Genomic DNA, 20,077 nt, shown 5'->3' with positions numbered 1-20,077 from the left:
TAGTGAAGGAATATTAAAATTAACACTTGCATCACTGATAATTTTTCTGATTTTCATTTCTTTTTCTTTTTTAGCATATGGGAAAAAGGCAACATGCAGTCTTTGGGTTCAATATTTATACAATATGTAATATACATTTGTACTAAATATGTTCAGTGCCACTGCATGCTTCACAGAAGAATGCCATCATTGGTGCTGATTGCACTCAACAACCACTTTGCTCTTGGGTTTTTTGAAGTACATATCAAAGCCATTTTTCATAGAAAAATTTCCCCTTCTTCGCTGAAGCAGTTTCCCCTCAAATTTTGAACCCAGGTCTTTGTGATATTACAAGATGGCAAAGGTATATTATGATAACTATCACTGTGATGTCTATATAAATAGAATTAGAACTATGGATTCATTATTTCTGAAATATGCCTCAATAAGCAAAGGTGTAATGTTATACATAGTCCAAAGATCCACAATTACTAATGCTTCTCATATAGCTACACAATGAAGATGGGCACTCTTATGGGGGGTTGAGACATTCAGTTTCAAATGTGTCAGATGATGGACCCTGTAAAAAGATTTTTATAGCAAACTATACAAAGACCTGTCTGTTATGGTTGTAAATTGCACATTTGCTGAAGCCTGTTTATTATGTGAAATGAAAAAAAAAATACTCAAGAAAATTGTGATAAAAACCTTGCACCTCCAACTGAGTTTTGCTATAATTATTAAAAATTTATAATTAACTAATTTATTAAAAATTATAACTGATAATTTTTATAACCTTTAAGTTAGTTTTTGGTATGTTGCTGTAAACCAATAAAATTTGAAGATTTACTTAATTTCTAATTTTCAAATAATTAAGAAAATATGTTACTTGTAAAATCTGTAGTAGGCAGTCAATTGGCTCAATTAGCTTGTCATTAATTTTAGGTTCAAATTTCTTGCAGAAATTTGGAGATGTTTTTGGTACAGACTGCATAACAATGTACTGCAGGCCTGCACCAATCAATGGCTAGGATACTGTTTGGTCTGACCTAGACTAGGTTTTTCTCCCATGCATAGCCTGCATGATGAATTAGTAATAATGCAACTCACAGATGATGTTTAGTTTTGTTCATCATTGAATGATAATTAGTTATGTTAGTGCTGAGAAAGATAATACAAGCACATGTCTGAAAAATTTAATGGAAAGACAATAATCAGATCAAAATCTTGCTGTCCTTTTTATTCTTATAGATTTGAGCAGGATTAAATAAAATTATATATTTACCAAGTTATTCCCAGATAAGTTTGTGAAATAAAATGCTTAATGACAGATACACTAAGACAGCAAACAATTACAACTCTCTCACAAATGGAAATGTGTCCACAAACACATTCATTAATATCAGTATAGAACAATATCAACCTTAAGTAAGTTTTCAGTGTGTCACTGTATACCAACAAAAATTGAAGCTTTCTTTTTTCTAATTTATTTTGCTATTTACCTAACTTACTGCTTAACCCATGCTGAAAGCTTATCTTACTGAATGATGACTACAAAATTATTTACTGACTTTTCATATCCTCTAAAAGATATTTCCTGTACCACCCAGATTATCACACTTTTTAAATCAGTAACTACAGGAAGTTAAACTTTGTTATGAAATTTCCTCTCTCTTTCTGTATCTATACATAAAAATTAATTTCAAGGGGTTTTTTTTGTTTGTTTTTTTATTAGTTTTTATTTTACAAATAGAACAGAAGCCAGCTAAAAAACTTAAAACATTTTATATTTTTAAAACCTACAATCCTAATAATTCTCATACAATTGGCTTAATAAAGTTTACTAATCAGCTTTCAGAAAGAAATTTGATTAGCCAACTTTATAATTGCCATTAAAAATTTCTAATGACAAAAACACTAGCAATAAGAACTTACACTTCCTTTTCTCTACATATTTATAACCATAAAATGAATGAATAGGTGCTGGATATATTACAGATGGCAAAGTTGAACACATCATTTTGTTAATGCTAACACAAATATAATATGGCCAAAAAACAGACCGATAATAGTACAATAAACAACATACAAATCAGATAAATCATATTTTATCCTGTTCAGAGAACTTGTAAGACTTCTTCAATTGCATTAGATGCCTTGGCAGTAATGCAATCAATGTGAAGCAAGCATACAGATAACCCTATTTCAGTAAAAAAGAAATAAGGAAGACAAAAATTACAACTAATAATTATTTTTGCCTATCATCTTGAAAAAATGTTTTCTTTATTCAAATTTAAACCATATGAAATTCAGCGTTCTATATATTTGGACAAAAGTAAAACAACATATTTCATATAATAAAGTGCAATGTTTTGAAAAATATACCCTTTGCCTTTTTTTTCTTCTGGTACACCATAAAACAAGAAAAAACAGTAATATCAGCAATATATATAATTAAATGCTAATCTGATATTCTTAAGCTATTCGGGTAGACAACCTGAACGCTCTGTTTTATAGTAGTGAATGTCAGTTTAATTCATTATTAAATTTTTTAAAATAATGAATGAATATTAATGACTATTAATATGAATGAATATTATTTCATTATTATTATTTCATAATAATAATGAAATATGAAATATTTAATGTAAAAAAGTCGATATTTAATTTCATTAATAAAATTAATATTCCAAATAATATTTTACACTCTGATTTCTTTAGTGCTTATTTAGTGCTTAATTATATCACTCTTACACCAGGTTTAACAACAGCTGCTAGAGGCAACAAAAGAAAAAAAAAATTTTTTTCCCATGCCATTCATATAATTTTTGAATGACGTGTTTGTTGCACAGGTTATCTCAATCTAAATACTTGAAATAAAAGAACTTCACCTGTGTAAAGTTCAGAATCTATTTATTACTAATAGAATCTAACAATCATAAGTTTCACAGATGTTTTTGCCTCTGCTTCTTAGTGATTGTGATTTTGCTGTTACACCATCACAAAATAACAAATGATCAAACTGACAAGCTTTGTGTTTTTGTGATGTTGTAACAACAAGATTACAATCACTACAAGAAGTAAAGGAAAAAACATCCATGAGACATTATTGCTAGATTCTATTACTAATAAACAGTTTCTACACTTTACACTGATGAAGTGATTTTATTTCAAGTATTAAGAAGAAAAATTGAGGTGCTAACTGCTACCATGCAATTACATAAATAGTTTATCTGCTTGTTGCATTTTGCAACTATTGTTAAACATGGTATAAGGGCATTTCCTCAGGTATCATCAGAAATATTTTTTATAAAAAATTTCAAATCTTCATTTTTTAGCAGAAATGACTCCCATCCCATAAAATTCTCCATAAATCTACCGATTATCACTCTACTGTTAAAATACAGAACTATTCCAAAATTTAAAATGTATGCATCCTAAATGTGAGGAGGAATGGAAATTGTGGCTGGATCTAGGCAAACATGGTGAGAATGGATAGCTATTGTTGTTATTTGGTTTTTAGGAGTATTAGCAACTAAGGCCATATTGCTCCGAGGATATGCGGTGGTATGCATTTCTGCATCCTCTGTATTTGGTGGTCACAGGCTCGAACCCCGATCGAATCAAGAAGTGTGTGCTACACACTGCCGCTCCTGTCCACCTGGCTATGGAGGCGCCAAGAATGGATAGCAAACTGAGCATGAAGACTTATGGTTGGTTAGCAAACTACTGTAGATAGTCTAAATTTCCCAACTAAAGTAGTAATAGTATCAAATTTCAAGAAAATTCATTTGCTATCTCTATAACTAATAAATCAGTCATGCTCTACAGATCTCACTAACAATAAAGTTGGCCAAAGCTATAGAGAATGAGAGATTTATTATGAAACAACATTCTGTGTGGTAAAGAATAAGAAAATTTACAGATTTAAGAAAATGATAAGAACAAGCAATGAATTAAGAATGGTTACAATCCATGCCTCCCTTCAGGTTTACAACAAGATATGTACTGCATAAATTCTACATAGCTGTCAAACACTTTTGCTGTTATTACAGTAGCTGTTGTTGTTTTTTGGTTTTTAGGAGCATTAGCAACTAAGGCCATATTGTTCCGGGATATGCGGTGGTCATTCCCTAACCTTTCTGCATCCTCTGTATTTGGTGGTGACGGGCTCGAACCCCGGTGTAATCAAGAAGCGTGTGCTACACACTGCTGCTCCTTCCCACCTGGCTACGGAGGCGCCTATTATTATTATTACAGTAGCATAAAACTGGATGAAGTCAGCAATATGTGGATGTGCAGCATTTAAAGATGTTAGATCCTGTTCCTAATATGGAACCATAAGAAGAATTTAATGCAATTTCCATATTAGGTCTAACTTGTAAATCTATATAATGTTAAAACATTGATGTTATGTATTAATGCCAATTTATAATGATAATTTAATTTTTTTTTGGTAATCAAAATTAAAGGTTTCTGAGTCAACATAACTATTCCAGAAACAGACTGAGACCTGGAAAACAACAAAAAATATATATATATATATGTATATATATATATTAATAGCAGCTTGAATATTTGTAACTTGTAATATTCAGAAAGTAAAGGTGAAGGAAGATTGTCCAACAGAACAGAATCAGTAACAAACAAACAAGAAAAATTTGGTTTGGAGAGTTCAATCGAATTAAGAAAGAATGATAGCTTACCGACATGTGCTCTAACAGGCTGAGTAAAGTGGCCAAATTATGGGTGCTATTGAAACAAATTATATCCACAGAAAATACATACAGTAAAAAATGAAAATCTGTGAGATTTAAATAGTTAAACTAAAAGAACTTCGCCAGTGCAAAGTTTTTAGAATCAATTTATTGTTTAATAGAGTTCACAAACCATGTTTCATGGATGCTTTCTCCTCTGCTTCTTCACTGATGGTAAACTACAGTGAGGGTAACCAAGCAGCAGCTAATTACTGCAATTAATGCCCTATCCCCAGCTGCTACAGGATAAAATTCTCAAATTTATGCTAAAGTGTCTTAGCCCTTATTTTGCCAATACCTTAACCACAATATCTAATAAATCTTCTCTCAGCACCACTTACCCCCATTGTGGAATCACTATATAATAAAACCCATCCCAAAATCTCAAGCAGCCAATACTGACCAACACAGCCTGCTCTTTGAGTCTCTTAAAGCTTTTGGAAAAAGTCTTGCTTCCCATTCTAACTTGCCAAATTCTTCTGTGCCTGCCTCCACGGACACATCATCTTTGGTAGATTTACCATTACCAACCTAGCTGCCACTACATCTGCCAGCATTTGAGCTTACTAAATGTGCCCATGCACACTGACTTAGACATCATCTTTGACCCCCAAGTTACATTTTTCACTATCATATTGAAAAATCACACTTACTAAATTCTCAGATGCACTGGCTAGTGAAGTGCCAACTCCTCCATATCTGTGAACCTGTGCTAGCTTGCAAATACATAATCACTTTCCTCTATGCTAGAATCCTGTATGGAGCTGGGTGCTCATATTAAAGCAAAGCACATTTATGCCAAGGAATATTGGTTGGTAAAATGGGCTACCCACATATTTAATCTCCCCCAACCTACAAAGGACAAAGTAATGGCACAAGAACTGGGGTTAAAGAGGCTACCAAAACTGGTTGAAGACAAGACTAGTATTCACTACTAAAATGGTCCCTACCATTATACTGGAGCCCAATATAAAAAATATACGAAATATTACAAATTAAAAGGGCTAAAAGCAATAAGTTTTAATCAATATGGTCCTTGAGGCTGTCACAGACATTCTCTCAGATATGCCAGACAAGCTGTTCTTGCTACCTGGGAGTCTAAAACGCTGATGGAACTGATATTCGGGTGACACTCAAGTCAAGTGGACCCAATTTCGGCGAAGTCCGGACGGTCTGTGACAGCCAAATCCTCTGCTTGCACCTTCACGATGGTGGGACTGTTAGTAATCCTGGGTATAACCTTCATGCACAAGTACATGGTGGGTGACCACCCAGGTGTGAACCAACGTAAGCAGGGGTCGAGGTGTGGCGCCCACACCACATGGAGGAACGCCGCCCCTCTATGTTACCAGGCAGCACTAGGTGGTAGCTGACTCTCATCAACCGGTGAAATACCACCACTTTGCTTATTGGAGGCTTGAAGTGGTGGAACCCATGTTTAGTCTCTAGAGCTAAGTTCCGGCCAACCCTTCCCTATCTCTTCCATCATGCAGTATGATTGATGATTTTTGAGGTTATGATGAATGTCGTGGCGAGATCCAATATTCCTTACATTTCGAGGGTACAGCTCTAAAACGGTGTTCGCAGGCTGGCTGCTAGATAGTACACCGGACCAAACCTATTGGTAACTCTCTAGGAGGCTTCCGGATCAGCTAGTGTATAATATAATCTTGCTACCTCTACTCTGCCAGATAGTGACTGGAGGGAGTCCGAGTAGTGTGTATGCGGGGAGCATTGTCGAGGCCACGTTATGTCAAGGATCTGGGTATATTCTTACCACATGTACGCCATATCCAAAAATTTCATTACTTCATACAGCATGTCCCACCCACTTTTTCTTACTATTGAATACACCATGAATTGTCAAAATAATAGAGCAAGCTTATCTGCGAAAAGATCTAAACCTCCCAAGGACTTCCTAATTCATTTCACAAATATACGTGGTCTCAATTCCAATCTCAACGATGTCCATTTCCACTTGCAGTCTTCCAAACCCCATGTACTTTTTCTGACTGAATCTCAGTTATCAGTTGATTCAACTACTGCTCATCTCAGATGTCCAAATTATTTGCTGTATGATTCCTTTCGCCTCGAAGGTGGTACTTGTGTATATGTCTGTTCTGATATTCCCTGTCAGAGACTTGGCAATTTGGAATCTACTCTCTTTGTTCTTCTCTGGCTTAAAATCTCTCTACCTCATTGTGTAAAATTCATCTGTTGTCTCTACCGTTCTCCCAACTCCACTAATCACTTGGAGCAGCTCTTTGACTTCCTCTCTTTGCAACTTGACTTTCTCCAGTCCAACTTTCCTAACAGTGAGGTAATTTTCCTTGGTGATTTTAACTTCACAACTCCAGCTGGCTTCCGTTTTCTAGTCACACCGACCCAGCAGGTCGAGATGCTGAGGCTTTTGCAATTACTAATGACCTAGCACAGATTGTTCATTTACCTACAAGAATACCGGACAATCCTAATCAAATAGCCAATACGCTTGATCTTTTTCTCACAAACAACCCTTCTAAGTACAGGGTTGAAGTGAGAGGTCCTTTAGGCACTTCAGATCACAACTTGGTGATTGTCTCTTCTCCAATGGAACCTTTATCTCATGGCTATTCCCAACCTCGTATTGTTTGGCATTACAAGAATGCAAAATGGGATGACCTGCGAGAGTTCTTTTCTTCTTTTCCTTGGTCTGATTACTGTTTCAAAACTTCTGATGTCAACGTTTGCTGAGATCGTGTCAATGAAATTATTTTTGCAGGAATGGAATCCTTTATCCCACACTCCACTTTAAAATCTTGTCCTTTATCTAAACCTTGGTTTTCCAATAAATGTGCTAAGGCTGTCCAAGAGAAGAATGTTGCATATCGTAATTGGCTTGTTTCTAATTCTTCAGTTTCATTTTCTGCCTACACCAAAGCTCGCAACAATTGTAAAGCAGTTATTAATCAGTCCAAACTGGAGTTTGAACATGCTAAGAGTAGAAAACTTGCTTCTTGCCCTAATGGTAGCCAAGCATTCTGGTCTCTTGCCAAAGCTATTGGCCGCAACTTTTGCCCATCTCTGCTCCCACCTCTGTCCAAACCAGATGGTTCTGTTGTCACTTCAGCCAAGGATAAAACTGACCTGCTAGCATCCAATTTTTCTTCCAACTCATATATTAATGATCTTGGTAAAACACCTCCCACCATTCCCAACACGCTCCATTCAATGCCTCCTGTGGTCTTCCGTCAAAAGGATATCAGAAGGATTTTGATGAATCTTGATGCTAAGAAAGCTCCAGGTCCTGATGGTATTTCTCCACTTGTTCTCAAAACCTGTGCTCCTGAACTTACTCTTATTCTTTGTCGCCTTTTTTCACTTTCTTATATCAAAGGTGTTTTTCCTTCTGCTTGGAAATTTGCTCATATCCAGCCAGTTCCTAAAAAGGGCGACAAATCCCTCCCATCCAATTATCATCCCATTGCAATTACTTCTACTCTTTCTAAAGTAATGGAGAAATCAATTAACCGCCAACTCTTAAACTACCTAGAAACCTTCCGTCTGATCAACGATCGCCAGTATGGATTCCGTCAGTGTCGATCCACTGGTGATATTCTGGCTTATGTTACCCATTTGTGGACTAATTCAATGGAAAGGTTCGGTGAAACACAAGTAGTTGCTCTTGACATCACAAAGGCTTTTGATCGTGTTTGGCATAAAGGTCTCTAAACAAGCTTCCATCTTATGGTTTGCCCACTGTTTTTATTAATTGGTTATCCAGTTTTCTCTCTGATCGCTCACTGAGGGTGATGGTAGATGGCTCTCTGTCTTCTAACTTCTCCACTAATGCTGGTGTCCCCCAAGGTTAAGTTCTTTCCCCCACTCTTTTCCTCTTGAATATCAATGACCTTGTTCCATTGACTGGAAATCCTATCCATAGTTTTCCGATGATAGCACATTGCATTCAACTTTCCATTTTGAGAAACCTTGTCCAGCTCAATCAGTTTCAAGTTCTTGAAAATCTGCTGCCAATTCCTTAAATGCCGATCTTCAGGTAATTCTCCAATGGGGCAAAGACAACTTAGTTGATTTCAACCCTTCTAAAACTCAGTCTTGTCTTATATCTCGCAAAATGTCAATGATATACAGGAATTTTTCTAGCAGGGATAAGGATGTGATTATTCCCTTGTATAAGGCATTGGTCAGGCCACACCTTGAGTACTGTATACAGGTCTGGAGGCCTCATTTCAAGAAGGATGTAGAGCTGCTCGAACGAGTACAGAGAAGGGCAACAAGATTAGTGAATGGAACAAAGGGTTGCTCTTACGAAGAAAGGCTAAGTTTTGCAAATTACAGAGCCTGGAAACTAGGCATCGGCGAGGTGATCTGATAGAGGTGTATAAGGCTTTGAATGGCTTGAGCATGCTCAATGCCGATGGGATTCTTCCTCTTGCTCAGAATAATCACCTGAGAGGGCATAAATTCAAATTGAGGAAGGACGGATGTCGGATAGATGTGCGGAAATTTGCCTTTAGCCAGCGGGCAGTTGGTTTGTGGAATAGACTCCCATCGCTTGTTGTTGAAGTTGATAGCCTAAATAAATTTAAGGCTCAGCTGGACAGGTATTTCGAACGAACGGAGGGGTGAAATGGGATTAGTGTTTTTTTTTTTTTTTTTTTTTTTGGCTGATGCTGAATAAGCTTGCTTTCTTGCATCATATGCCTCTACTAATGCTAATGCTAAAAAAGGATTCTTCTGCTCCTATGCTTATCTTTAGTGACACTCCGATTTCTAGGCAAAATGATATATCTCTTTTGGGGATTACCCTGACTTCTAATCTCTCTTGGCACAAGCACATTACAAATATTGCTTCCTCTGCATCTAAAAAACTTGGTTTTCTCTTTCGCTCTCGGCGTTACTTTTCTTCCAAAGAGCTGCTCACTCTGTATAAATCGCAAACCCGCCCTGACATGGAATATTGTTCCCACATCTGGGGTGGTGCCCCCAAAACCTCTCTCAGGCTTCTTGATTCCATTCAGAAGAGGGCAGTTAGGTTAATTAATGATTCATTTCTAACAGTCTCTCCACTCGCTTTCTCATAGACGCACTGTTTCTGCTGCATACCTCTTCTACAGATACTTCCATGGACACTGTTCTTCTGAATTGGCTTCTATAATTCCACCTCTCTCTTTCAAAACAGTCCGAACACGTGCCGCCACCAGCCAACATCCATTTACTGTCCAACTTCAAACCCACAGAACCAACTTTTCATCTTCCTCATTTATTCATTCAACTGCCGTTTTCTGGAACAACCTTCCTTCATACGTATTTCCTGAAAATTACAATCTACAGAAGTTCAAGTCCAATATCAACAAATATCTTCTTTCGTCTTCTCAACCTCCAACCCAAGCACGGTACTAAGTACTACAGGTTCTAATACGTCTCGTGTTTGGGGTTCTCATAAAAAAAAAAAAAAAAAAAGTCAACAGTGGACAGTCGAGTTTTACTGTTGATAAAGGAGGCAGTTGCCTTTGAAAGCTACAGTTGTTTTATAACTTTTATTACTTTTAATTTGTAATATTTCATATATTTAATTTTATCTATCATTTTATCACTTTTAACTCTACAGTTGTCAGTGTATTTTACTTTTATAACAAAATTTTATCCTGTTTTATTTTATCTTATTATTATTTTAATAAAGTTTCAATTATAGACAGTTGGTGTTTTGCACTGCAGTTATTATGAATCATAACTGTGTGGACTGATCCATTCAACACTTGCCACTTTTCACCTGGCTTCAGCACTTCCAATTGCAGATGGACAACCCATCATACTCTAAAATATGTTTATATGTATCTACTTATATACTATGTTTACTAAGTGTTCCATTTAATGTGTAAACCGCTGGCAACCTGCCATGATGGGAATAAAAACTATTTATTTATTTAATTTTGCTGTTACACCATCACAAAAAACACCAAAAAAATTAATTAAAAATAATTTTTTTCTGTTTATACTCCAGAGTGGCCACACAGGTTCATAGAAATTTACAAGACAGAGATCTCAAGGACATTATATCAAATTCAGTGGGAGTACATAGGCTAGAAACATCGTGAACTCAAATCATCATATCAAAAACAAACTTTTTTGAAAAAAACTCAATGCTCTTTCAAACTTAAGATAAACCAACTATTGTTAATGAACAATGCCGAAAAAAAAAAAACATTCTCAACATCTTTTTCAAACAAATATCATTATGAAAACAATATTTCTAACAAAAATTCAACCATTTAAAATCATCCTAAAAAAACAACATTATTTTAAATATGATGTAATCTACGAGGTAACTCTGAATCTTGCAAATAAACAGTACTGAAAAAATTAACATTATCTATGAGACTGAATTTTTTTTTTTTTTACATAAAAAATTATAATTATAAATAAATATTTCCTTGAAAACTTTAGCTATTCAGAGATTATGTTGAATTGGAGAAGTGTCACTGTATTACCAATACAGACCAGGTTAGTCCAGTGGTTTTCAACCTTTTTTTAATAATGGCACCCCTAAGTAATTTATTTCATTTTGCGGTACACTTAATATATATATATATATATATATATATATATATATATAATATTAAAAATATAAATTTATATGATATTTATTACAATAATATAATTATAAAAATTACATTTCATAATACAAATTATATATATACAGTATATAATTTTATTCTTTATATAGAGGTACTAAGTAAACATCAATTATAGATGACCACAAAATTAAAAAGATACTGTACACCTTTTTATAATGAAATAAACATATAAATTAAAAAATAATAATAAGTTTAAGTAACTTAAACCCAAATTACATGGCACCCCTGGAATGTTGTTGCGGCACACCAGTTAAAAACCACTGGGTTAGAGAGACTTCAGTAGTAAGGAAAATCTTAGAAGCAATGATTAAGAGTGCAATCCAGGCACTTTTTAGATAGATATGGCATTCCGAATAGCACACAACATTGTTTTGTTACAGGAAAATCATGTTTAATTAATTTAGTAGGCTATTTTTACACAGTTACTCATGAGTTGAATGCAGGGAACAATTTCAACATACTTTATTTGGATTTTAGCAAGGCATACACAGTCCCTCATAAGAGGTTACTGTATAAGTTGGAACATGTTGGGATTACCAAAAAATTATTCTAAGATGGATTGCTGGGAGGCTGCAGGGCAGAAGGCAGAGGGTTGTCATTAATGCATATTCTTCAGTTTGGTGTAAAGTCAGAAGTGGGGTCCCCAAAGGATCAGTTCTTCAACCACTGTTGTTTCTGATTTTCATTGACAATGGGATAGAAGGCTTGATGTCAAAAATTGCAGACAGTGTAAAGATTGGTAGAGTAGTTAATGATCAGTACCATAGCCGAGTGGGCAGGAGCGGGAGTGCAGTAGCACACGCTCTTTGAGCAGACCGGGGTTCAAGCCCCTGACTGCTGAATACGGTCGATCTGCCAACTCGCACTGGACCAGCGTGGCAGATTATGGTCCATTTCCCTCAGCATGAATTGTTGAGGAGGCTTCCATCCTGCAGTAGGTTGATAATGGCTGCACTTTACTTTTACCAAGCAGTGCTCCTTCAGAGTGACCTGAACAGGCTGCAAGAATGATCAGAAAAGTGGTAGCTATGTTGCAATGCAGCAAAATGCAAGGTCTCATACTTGGGAAATAGCAAACCCAAAATAAATTATACACTTGGTGGGGTTGAATTAAAAACAGCAGATGAAGAAAGAGATCTGGGAGTTATAATATGGGCAGCCAGGAAAGCCCATGGTGTCCTATCAATAATTTATCGAACATAATCCTGTAGAGATAAGGAGGCCATGGTCCCACTGTACAAGGCAATTGTAAGACCTCATTTGGAATAATGTGTTCAAGTGTGGAGATCTCACCTGAAAAAAGACATTGAGCTTCTAGAAAGGATCCAAAAACAGGCAACTCGCAAGGTGAGACTGGCAAGAGGGGAGACCATACGAGGAAAGAGTCTAATTACATGACTACAGAGCTTAGTAACCAGGCACCTCACAGGTCAGCTGATTGAGATTTATAAGGGAGACTTAGGAAAGCTCTGAAGTTTATAAGGGAGAGTTACAAGGCTCTGGAAGGGATTATTTATTAAAATGAGTGAAGGCAGAATTTTCATTGTTGTAGAGAATTCTAGAACTCGCGGGCATAAATTCAAATTACAGGGGAAAAAGTTTAGGCTATATTGTAAGTTTTCTTTTAGCTAGCAATTCACTGATTGCTGAAACAGGTTGCTTATAAAAGTAGTTGGAGGCTGACAGTCTGAATAAATTCAAAGGTCAACTGGATAGTTACCTATGTGAGGAGGGAAGCAAATAATTGTGTTTTTATCTACTTGTGTTTTTTTTTTTTTTCAGCCAGTGCAGCAAAAGCCTATGGCTTCCTTACACTATATGGCTGTTACTATTACTATTTAAAACTATTCTCACAAAGAATACAAAAATATAAGTAACCCTAAGGTTATACTATTTAAATGGAATTTTAAAAAAATAAACATATTCCTATAATATTCATAACACAACAAACCAAAAAGAAATCCAATACAAAATGTCAGAAAAGGAAGAACAAACTAATCATTCATCCATAAAAACATAAAAGTAGTTGGAGTCAGAAAAGGAAGAACAAACTAATCATTCATCCATAAAAACAATACTGCACCCAATTCCTGCTGAGTTACAGGAACTGGAACTCATGAAATATTTCCTGTTTTATAAGCGAGTCAAAAGTGAACATGCTAAAAAATCACTGGCACTTTCAATACTGAATAGGATGTATCCACAATAAGTAGCACTTCAAGCCTGGAACGATTAATGGATACAGAAATATGTATGCCATATAAGTCTGACCCAAAAAAGACGTATCCATAAATGATGATTTTATTAATGAAGACATTTTTGCTGTAGCAACAAAAAAAGTGCAGTGTTGCCTAATAAGCACTGCTGCACACTTTACCACCAGTGAACACATACATGTAAACAATAACAGGCGGAAACAATGGCACCAGATTCCATCATGAACAATGTTTTGATTACCACCATTGGCTTTCTCATCATCACTCAAAGTCTCCACTGAACTCTAGGGTATAATTAACTATTGCTATGAATCAGGTTATTTAAGCTTTGTTCCCAATATCTTTAATATAAAAGTTCTTGCCATGATCACCTAAACAGCAAATAAAAATTTTAATAAGAGAACAGGTAATGATTAACATGTTTGATATATACTTGTTTACCCTTCAATTTAAATGATTGCAGCCATGCCAATCTTTTAAGCTGGTGAAAGAACACGCAGTTGTAAAACTGGAAAAACAACATTAAAAGCTATTTATGTATATTTTGGTGCTTTTAATACATTTTTCATCTTTAATTTATTTATTTTTAATACTTGTTATTGCATTTCATTATGTATTTAATCACTACCTGTTTTTATTAAAATTTTTATTTGCTTTTTAGTCAGTGATTGCAAAAAATTTTATATTAAGTCTGTTCCTGACACTTGAAGCTACTTTCCTAATATCCATTATATCTGTACAGTAATGAAATGTTCCATAATGACAATGACACTACATACCAGGCAAGGCAGTGTAGCCAGAGGCGGATTTAACAGCGGGGGCACCGGGCGCACGCTCTGGGCCCCGACTTCTGAAGGGCCCACGCAAAACCCCAACAAATTAGTTGAACTTATATGTTCAACTATTAGTTCAAAACTTTGTGATTATTATTATGCTATTATTAATTATATTATACATATATTATATTCAAATTTTATTGGAAATAAAACATTAATAGTACATAATATTTTTTATTTATTTAAAAAAATGGTTAACATGTATTTTTATTTTTCCTGTCTCTCTCTTTTTTTTTAAGGGGCCCAATATTTTCTTCTGCACCTGGGGCCTCAACCGACCTTAATCCGCTACTGAGTGTAGGGATGGTTTAAAAAGCACTCTGAATATGTGTAGCATCTCCTAAGTCTCCCATACTTCCAAGATATGCATTCAATTGTGGGAACATTAGAAAAGTAGTAAAAGGGAAAGATAACAGCTGCTGACAAACATAGGAAACTTGAAGGGCATACACCTAGAGGAATGGGCTAACATCACCAATCCTATAAGATGTACACATTATAGAATCATTGCCAGAGAGAGAGAGAATTGTTAACATCACCACTGTTAAAGGAGGGGAAAATCATTATTAAGTATTCTGCAATATTTTGGTGGGGGTATTATCATGGTTAGATAACACAATGTATTATGTACAATGTATTTTTATTTTGATCCTTTGATGCATCTTTGATTAGATAATACAATGTATTATCTAATCAAGAACATTCCTGTGAATATTAACTGTGATAAATATGTATTATTAGCCATATAGTGCAAGGAAGCCTGAGGCTTATGCTGCACTAATACCACAAAAAAAAGGAATAAAAAATACCCTAAGAGGGGGGGGGGGTAAGGAAGGAAGCAAGCAAGAAAGAAAGAAAGAAAGAGAGAGAGAGAGAGAACAAGAGTCAGAAGTAGAAGGGAATCACCAAGAAAGAGAAGAATGATGATATCCAGCTGAGGACTTTGGGTGTGCCAAGCCCATACTCACCAGATGTGAGCCCCTATCAAGCAATTGAGGATGACAATTCCTCAACCAACTGTTAGATGCGATGTTTGATTTCATTGCTGAATTAATCCACAACAAACGGCAAGGGGCTGTTAACGTTTCTTTTATCTAACAGTTTCATGCGGAAACCTGAAATGAAGCAATTTAATCGCAATTTCAGTTACCGCCCAGGCCAAATCATATTTTTTAATACCATTTTAGAGTCACAGTCCGAAAATAAATATTAAACACTGGCTTTCGACAACACTGAATTACACAGGATAATAGTGAATGTTCATAATTTCATCTCTTGACAACTATAGAAGCGAAAATGTTTTCACAGGAAAATAATAAAAAAACGATTCATCAAATCTGCAAAAATAAGCAAACAATTCTTACTTACAGCATTGACATCCACATGATTTTTTCTCTGATATGCTCGAATAGGAATAGCTTTTATGAAACATATTTAGGAAACGGTGTAAGAGGAATAATGAAGTAAAGAATATTATTCCTGGTGTAATTATATATATATAAAAAAACAAACTTTCAAAATTATATTCTTATTTTATATTTTATAAGATAAACACTTTACTAAAAACGATAAGAGATGTTTGAGAGATGACAGAAAATACCAGGATCTATTCATAGTGGCGACAACTAGTGGCAAGATGAAATTTGAGAGTGAAAGTTGAAAAAGTTAAGAGTGGAGTCGAATGAAGGAACAATAAGTTTTTACTTTCGTTCCCATACAAACTATGTTGGATAATAACCTGCGGCGTAAATAGAATATAGGTAAATAACCAGCGTTAACATTTAATTTTGTACTTTAAAATTTCTGGAGAAATATTCGACAACATGTGTTTTTATTTCGGAGAATTACACTCTAACCCTTCGTCTCTACATCCTTTCCTTCTTTTCTTTCCGGTTTGTAGTCAGTTCAGTTTTGTTTGAGAGCGAAGTGGGAGCTTTTGTTTGCATTTTGGATGTAATATTTGATACACATTGGGTGATTGTGGTGAAGTTGAAATTCATGTTGTCCAATCCTTTTCAACGACTTCGCGTCAAACTATTATCGGTAGTCATGTATGTCATAACGTGTGGCAGCATCTCTTATAACTTAACCCTGTGAAGTTTTTTACAGAAAATTTCATTTTGACCATTATCATGATACCGCCTTAGAGAAAAAGTGAAAGTGGTAATACTTTACCGCTGTCCCCAGATAAAGTTAACTGTTATGATATATAACTATTTTTCTTCATTCTTCTAAGGATATTATGTGGTTTTTGTAATTTTGGCATATCAGGGATATAGTAGCAATAATTTATTAGTCATTATAGTTACGCAAACCTCGACTTACGTAAGAAGTCCTGGAACGTATCTATTACGTATGTCGAGGACAGACTGTATTCTAATACTGATAGTGATCCCTTTTTCGAGAGGCGCTCTAAAAGGTTTGTGAGTCTGATAATACATTGCTTTTCAACATAGTCCCCTTTGGAGTCAATATAATGTTGCTGCTGAGGCTATAATGTGTTCATTCCAGCTGCAAAGAAAGTTTTCAGTTCAGCCTGCAGAAATGCGTCCACTGCAGAAATGACGTCACTCTCAGTAGATAACAAGATCCTTGGCCAGAATCCCAACTCCCAGATTCACACCTTACAGGTACTCCCTCGCCAGAGCAAAATGGGACCTTTTCGCGGAGAAGCTTCGCTCATTAGCCCAGCAGCTGCAGGTTAATAATTACCATCTCACTGATTCTGATCCCTACCAGAGAAAAGTCACAAAAATAATTACAGAAGCTAGCAAATGCGTCATTCCTAGAAAGAAACCCATTCCTGTTCCTGTTCTAAAACCAAAATCAAACTATTATATTTAGGCCCCCGAATAATTAAATTCATCTGCCGTGCTGTGTCGATTTGTGTGTTTGCTGGACGAAAAACCCCAGTTTCTGGGGGGGAGGGACCTTGCTATCTACGCCTGAGACCGACTAACTCAGTTAAACCTTGCTGGAGTTCTGGGCACCACTACAGAACAGCAACTCAGCCATGGAAACATAACCCAGCAAGGTATCATAACAACCTCATGGGATAGATCCATCAATAACATCTTGGATACAATTATCCAACCAGCAATGGATCCTAGCACAAGTCAACAAAAGCAATATTGCCAGGACCACAGTATATATAGTCCAGAACATCAAGAGCCACCCTTTGCCATTGAGGAGCTGGACACTGCAACTAGTAGACACCTCAACAATAAATTCCCAGGACCAAACTTACTTGAACCAGAGATCAAAAGGACGACTGTGGAGCATACTCCATACCTCATCCTCGACCTGTTCAATCACTGCCTGCAGACAGGAGTCTTCCCCTCTGATTGAAAGACAGCTAATAGACACCTGATTTTTAAAAACCCAACCAAGCCTCCAGAAATCCCATCTTCATATAGACCGATTGCCCTGTTATCTGTGCTAAGCAAGCTTTTCAAATACCTCCTACACAGCACAATTACAGTACATTATAATGCAGCAAATTTATCCTCTACATATTTTATCTATACTCTTCAGAGGGGAAGACTCCTGTCTGCAGGCAGTGATTGAACAGGTCGAGGATGAGGTATGGAGTATGCTCCACAGTCGTCCTTTTGATTTCTGGTTCAAGTAAGTTTGGTCCTGGGAATTTATTGTTGAGGTGTCTACTAGTTGCAGTGTCCAGCTCCTCAAGCCAATATGGTTTCAAACAAGGATGCTCAACAGCTGACATACTCCAGAATATTCTTACAACTGCTACAAACTTCAACAGAAAATATTTCCTGATTACTGCTATAGACTTTGCTAGGGCGTTCGACTCACTCTGGTGGCCGAGCGTCATCAGTCGTCTACGACGTGCCTGTCTTCCTGGAAACCTCTATAACACCACACAAGTTACCTCACAGCCAGAGAAAGAAATGTCAAGGCATGATACTGCAGAGTCAAACGCCAGGCTTACAGGGGGTACTTGGTACTGGGGCACTTATCGTACTCGAATGACGTTATCTCCCAAGCCTATGCAGATGACCTGATCCTGGCCATGGTTGCAGACTGCAGAGCAAAAATAGACGATCAGACGATCTCAATATTGCAATATTGGGCAAGGGATCATAATCTTCAGATCTCTCCAATGGAGACCAATTCCATCTTACTCAAAGGCTGCCTCAGAAGACACCCACAAATTAAGATAGATGAGACCACAATACATTTCACTACTGAATTGAAATATTTACTTACTGCTTATTTACTTATGTGCATTCTTGTCTCAGGGTGGGCCCCTAGACTTATGTCCATATCCACCCGTGTATCCTGTGAGCAAAAAATAATCTCAAACTGTTAGCCTGGAAGTGCATGTGTAGCAGGGACGGTGGAACGCAGTAAGCCTGATATGTAGAGGATAGGGACACCAACATCTGGGGGGGGCCGAAATTCTAAATTTTTATTAAAATAACATTTAATACAAGCATCTTAAGGGCGTCAAATATATTTCTCCATAGGGAGCGCCAAAAACACTAGCGCAACGCCTGATGTAGTAGTAGTAGTAGTGGCATGTGATGCAAGAAAGCAAATGTATGAGCTTATGCAGCATCATCCAAAAAAAAAAAAAAAAAAAAAATTACAAAACAATTCCCTCTAAATGTTTGTCCAGTTCCTCCTTAAATTTAATTGCTGAAAGTTTGTTCCAGCAATTAACCGCCCGCTGGCTAAAGGCAAATTTCCGCACATCTATTCTACAAATTGCGCACATCTGTACATCTGTCTTTTCTTAATTTGAATTTATGCCCCTTTAGGTTCGTAATCTGAACAAGTGGAAGAATCCCACCAGAATTCAGCGTGCTCAACCCATTCAAGGCCTTATACACCTCAATTAGATCACCTCGCAAGTGCCTAGTCTTCGGCCGCTGCAATTTGCAGAATTTAAGCCTCTCTTGGTAAGAGGATCCCTTCATTCCCTCACCAATCCTGTTGCCCTTCTCTGTACACGCTCAAGCAAATCTACATCATTCCTAAAATGAGGCCTCCAGACCTGTACGCAGTACTCAAGGCATGGCCTGACCATTGCTTTATACAGAATGACAATCACCTCCTTTCACTGCTAGCAAAATTCTGTATATCATTGACAAAACCCAATGACCTGCCCTGGCAGCCAGTCTGCATTGCTCAGAAAACTTTATATCTGACTGCACAATTACTCTCAGGTATTTTTCGTTTTCCATCACCTTAAGTGTAGTACCACACAGTTGGTACGTTTCTCTGGGGTTACTTTACCCATATGCAGTATTTGCATTCGTCATTAAGCTTCAGTTGCTACTTCTCAGCCTATCTGCCCAAATTTTCTAGATCCTGTTGCAGTAACACACTGCCATTACTGTCACTAACAACCTTGCCAACCTTTGTATCATCTGCAAACTTCGACGCTAAGCCTGATATACCTTCATTAATATCGTTGATAAATATACAAATCAACAGTGCGCCCAAAACCGAACCTTGGGAGACTCCACTAATAACATTAGTCCACGAAGAGCAGCACCCATTGATTACCACCCTCTGCCTTCCCCACTCAACCACCCTTTTATCCATTGTAGCAATGTACCCTTAATACCATTCTGCTCCAATTTGTACAGTAGTCTTCCATGCACAACAGTGTAAAAAGC

General features: G+C 36.5%; 1 protein-coding gene across 1 annotated transcript in view; it reads right to left on the bottom strand.

Moving 5' to 3' along the window:
- LOC150079650 (neuronal membrane glycoprotein M6-a-like) overlaps positions 1 to 15,908 on the bottom strand; it is a 50,696-nt gene extending 34,788 nt beyond the window's left edge. Inside the window, exon 1 of the mRNA XM_090382751.1 lies at positions 15,795 to 15,908. Within this exon, the coding sequence (XP_090238877.1) occupies positions 15,795 to 15,858 (64 nt within the window). The 5' untranslated portion in view covers positions 15,859 to 15,908. The remainder of the gene's footprint in view (positions 1 to 15,794) is intronic.
- Between the last annotated feature and the right edge of the window lie 4,169 nt (positions 15,909 to 20,077).

Source organism: Mastigoproctus giganteus, chromosome 10 (assembly GCF_048544385.1).
Source record: "Mastigoproctus giganteus isolate SK-2022 chromosome 10, ASM4854438v1, whole genome shotgun sequence".
Classification (NCBI taxonomy): domain Eukaryota; kingdom Metazoa; phylum Arthropoda; class Arachnida; order Uropygi; family Thelyphonidae; genus Mastigoproctus; species Mastigoproctus giganteus.
The sequence above is the reverse complement of the archived record's forward strand: the minus strand, read 5'-3'. Positions and strand labels throughout refer to the sequence as shown.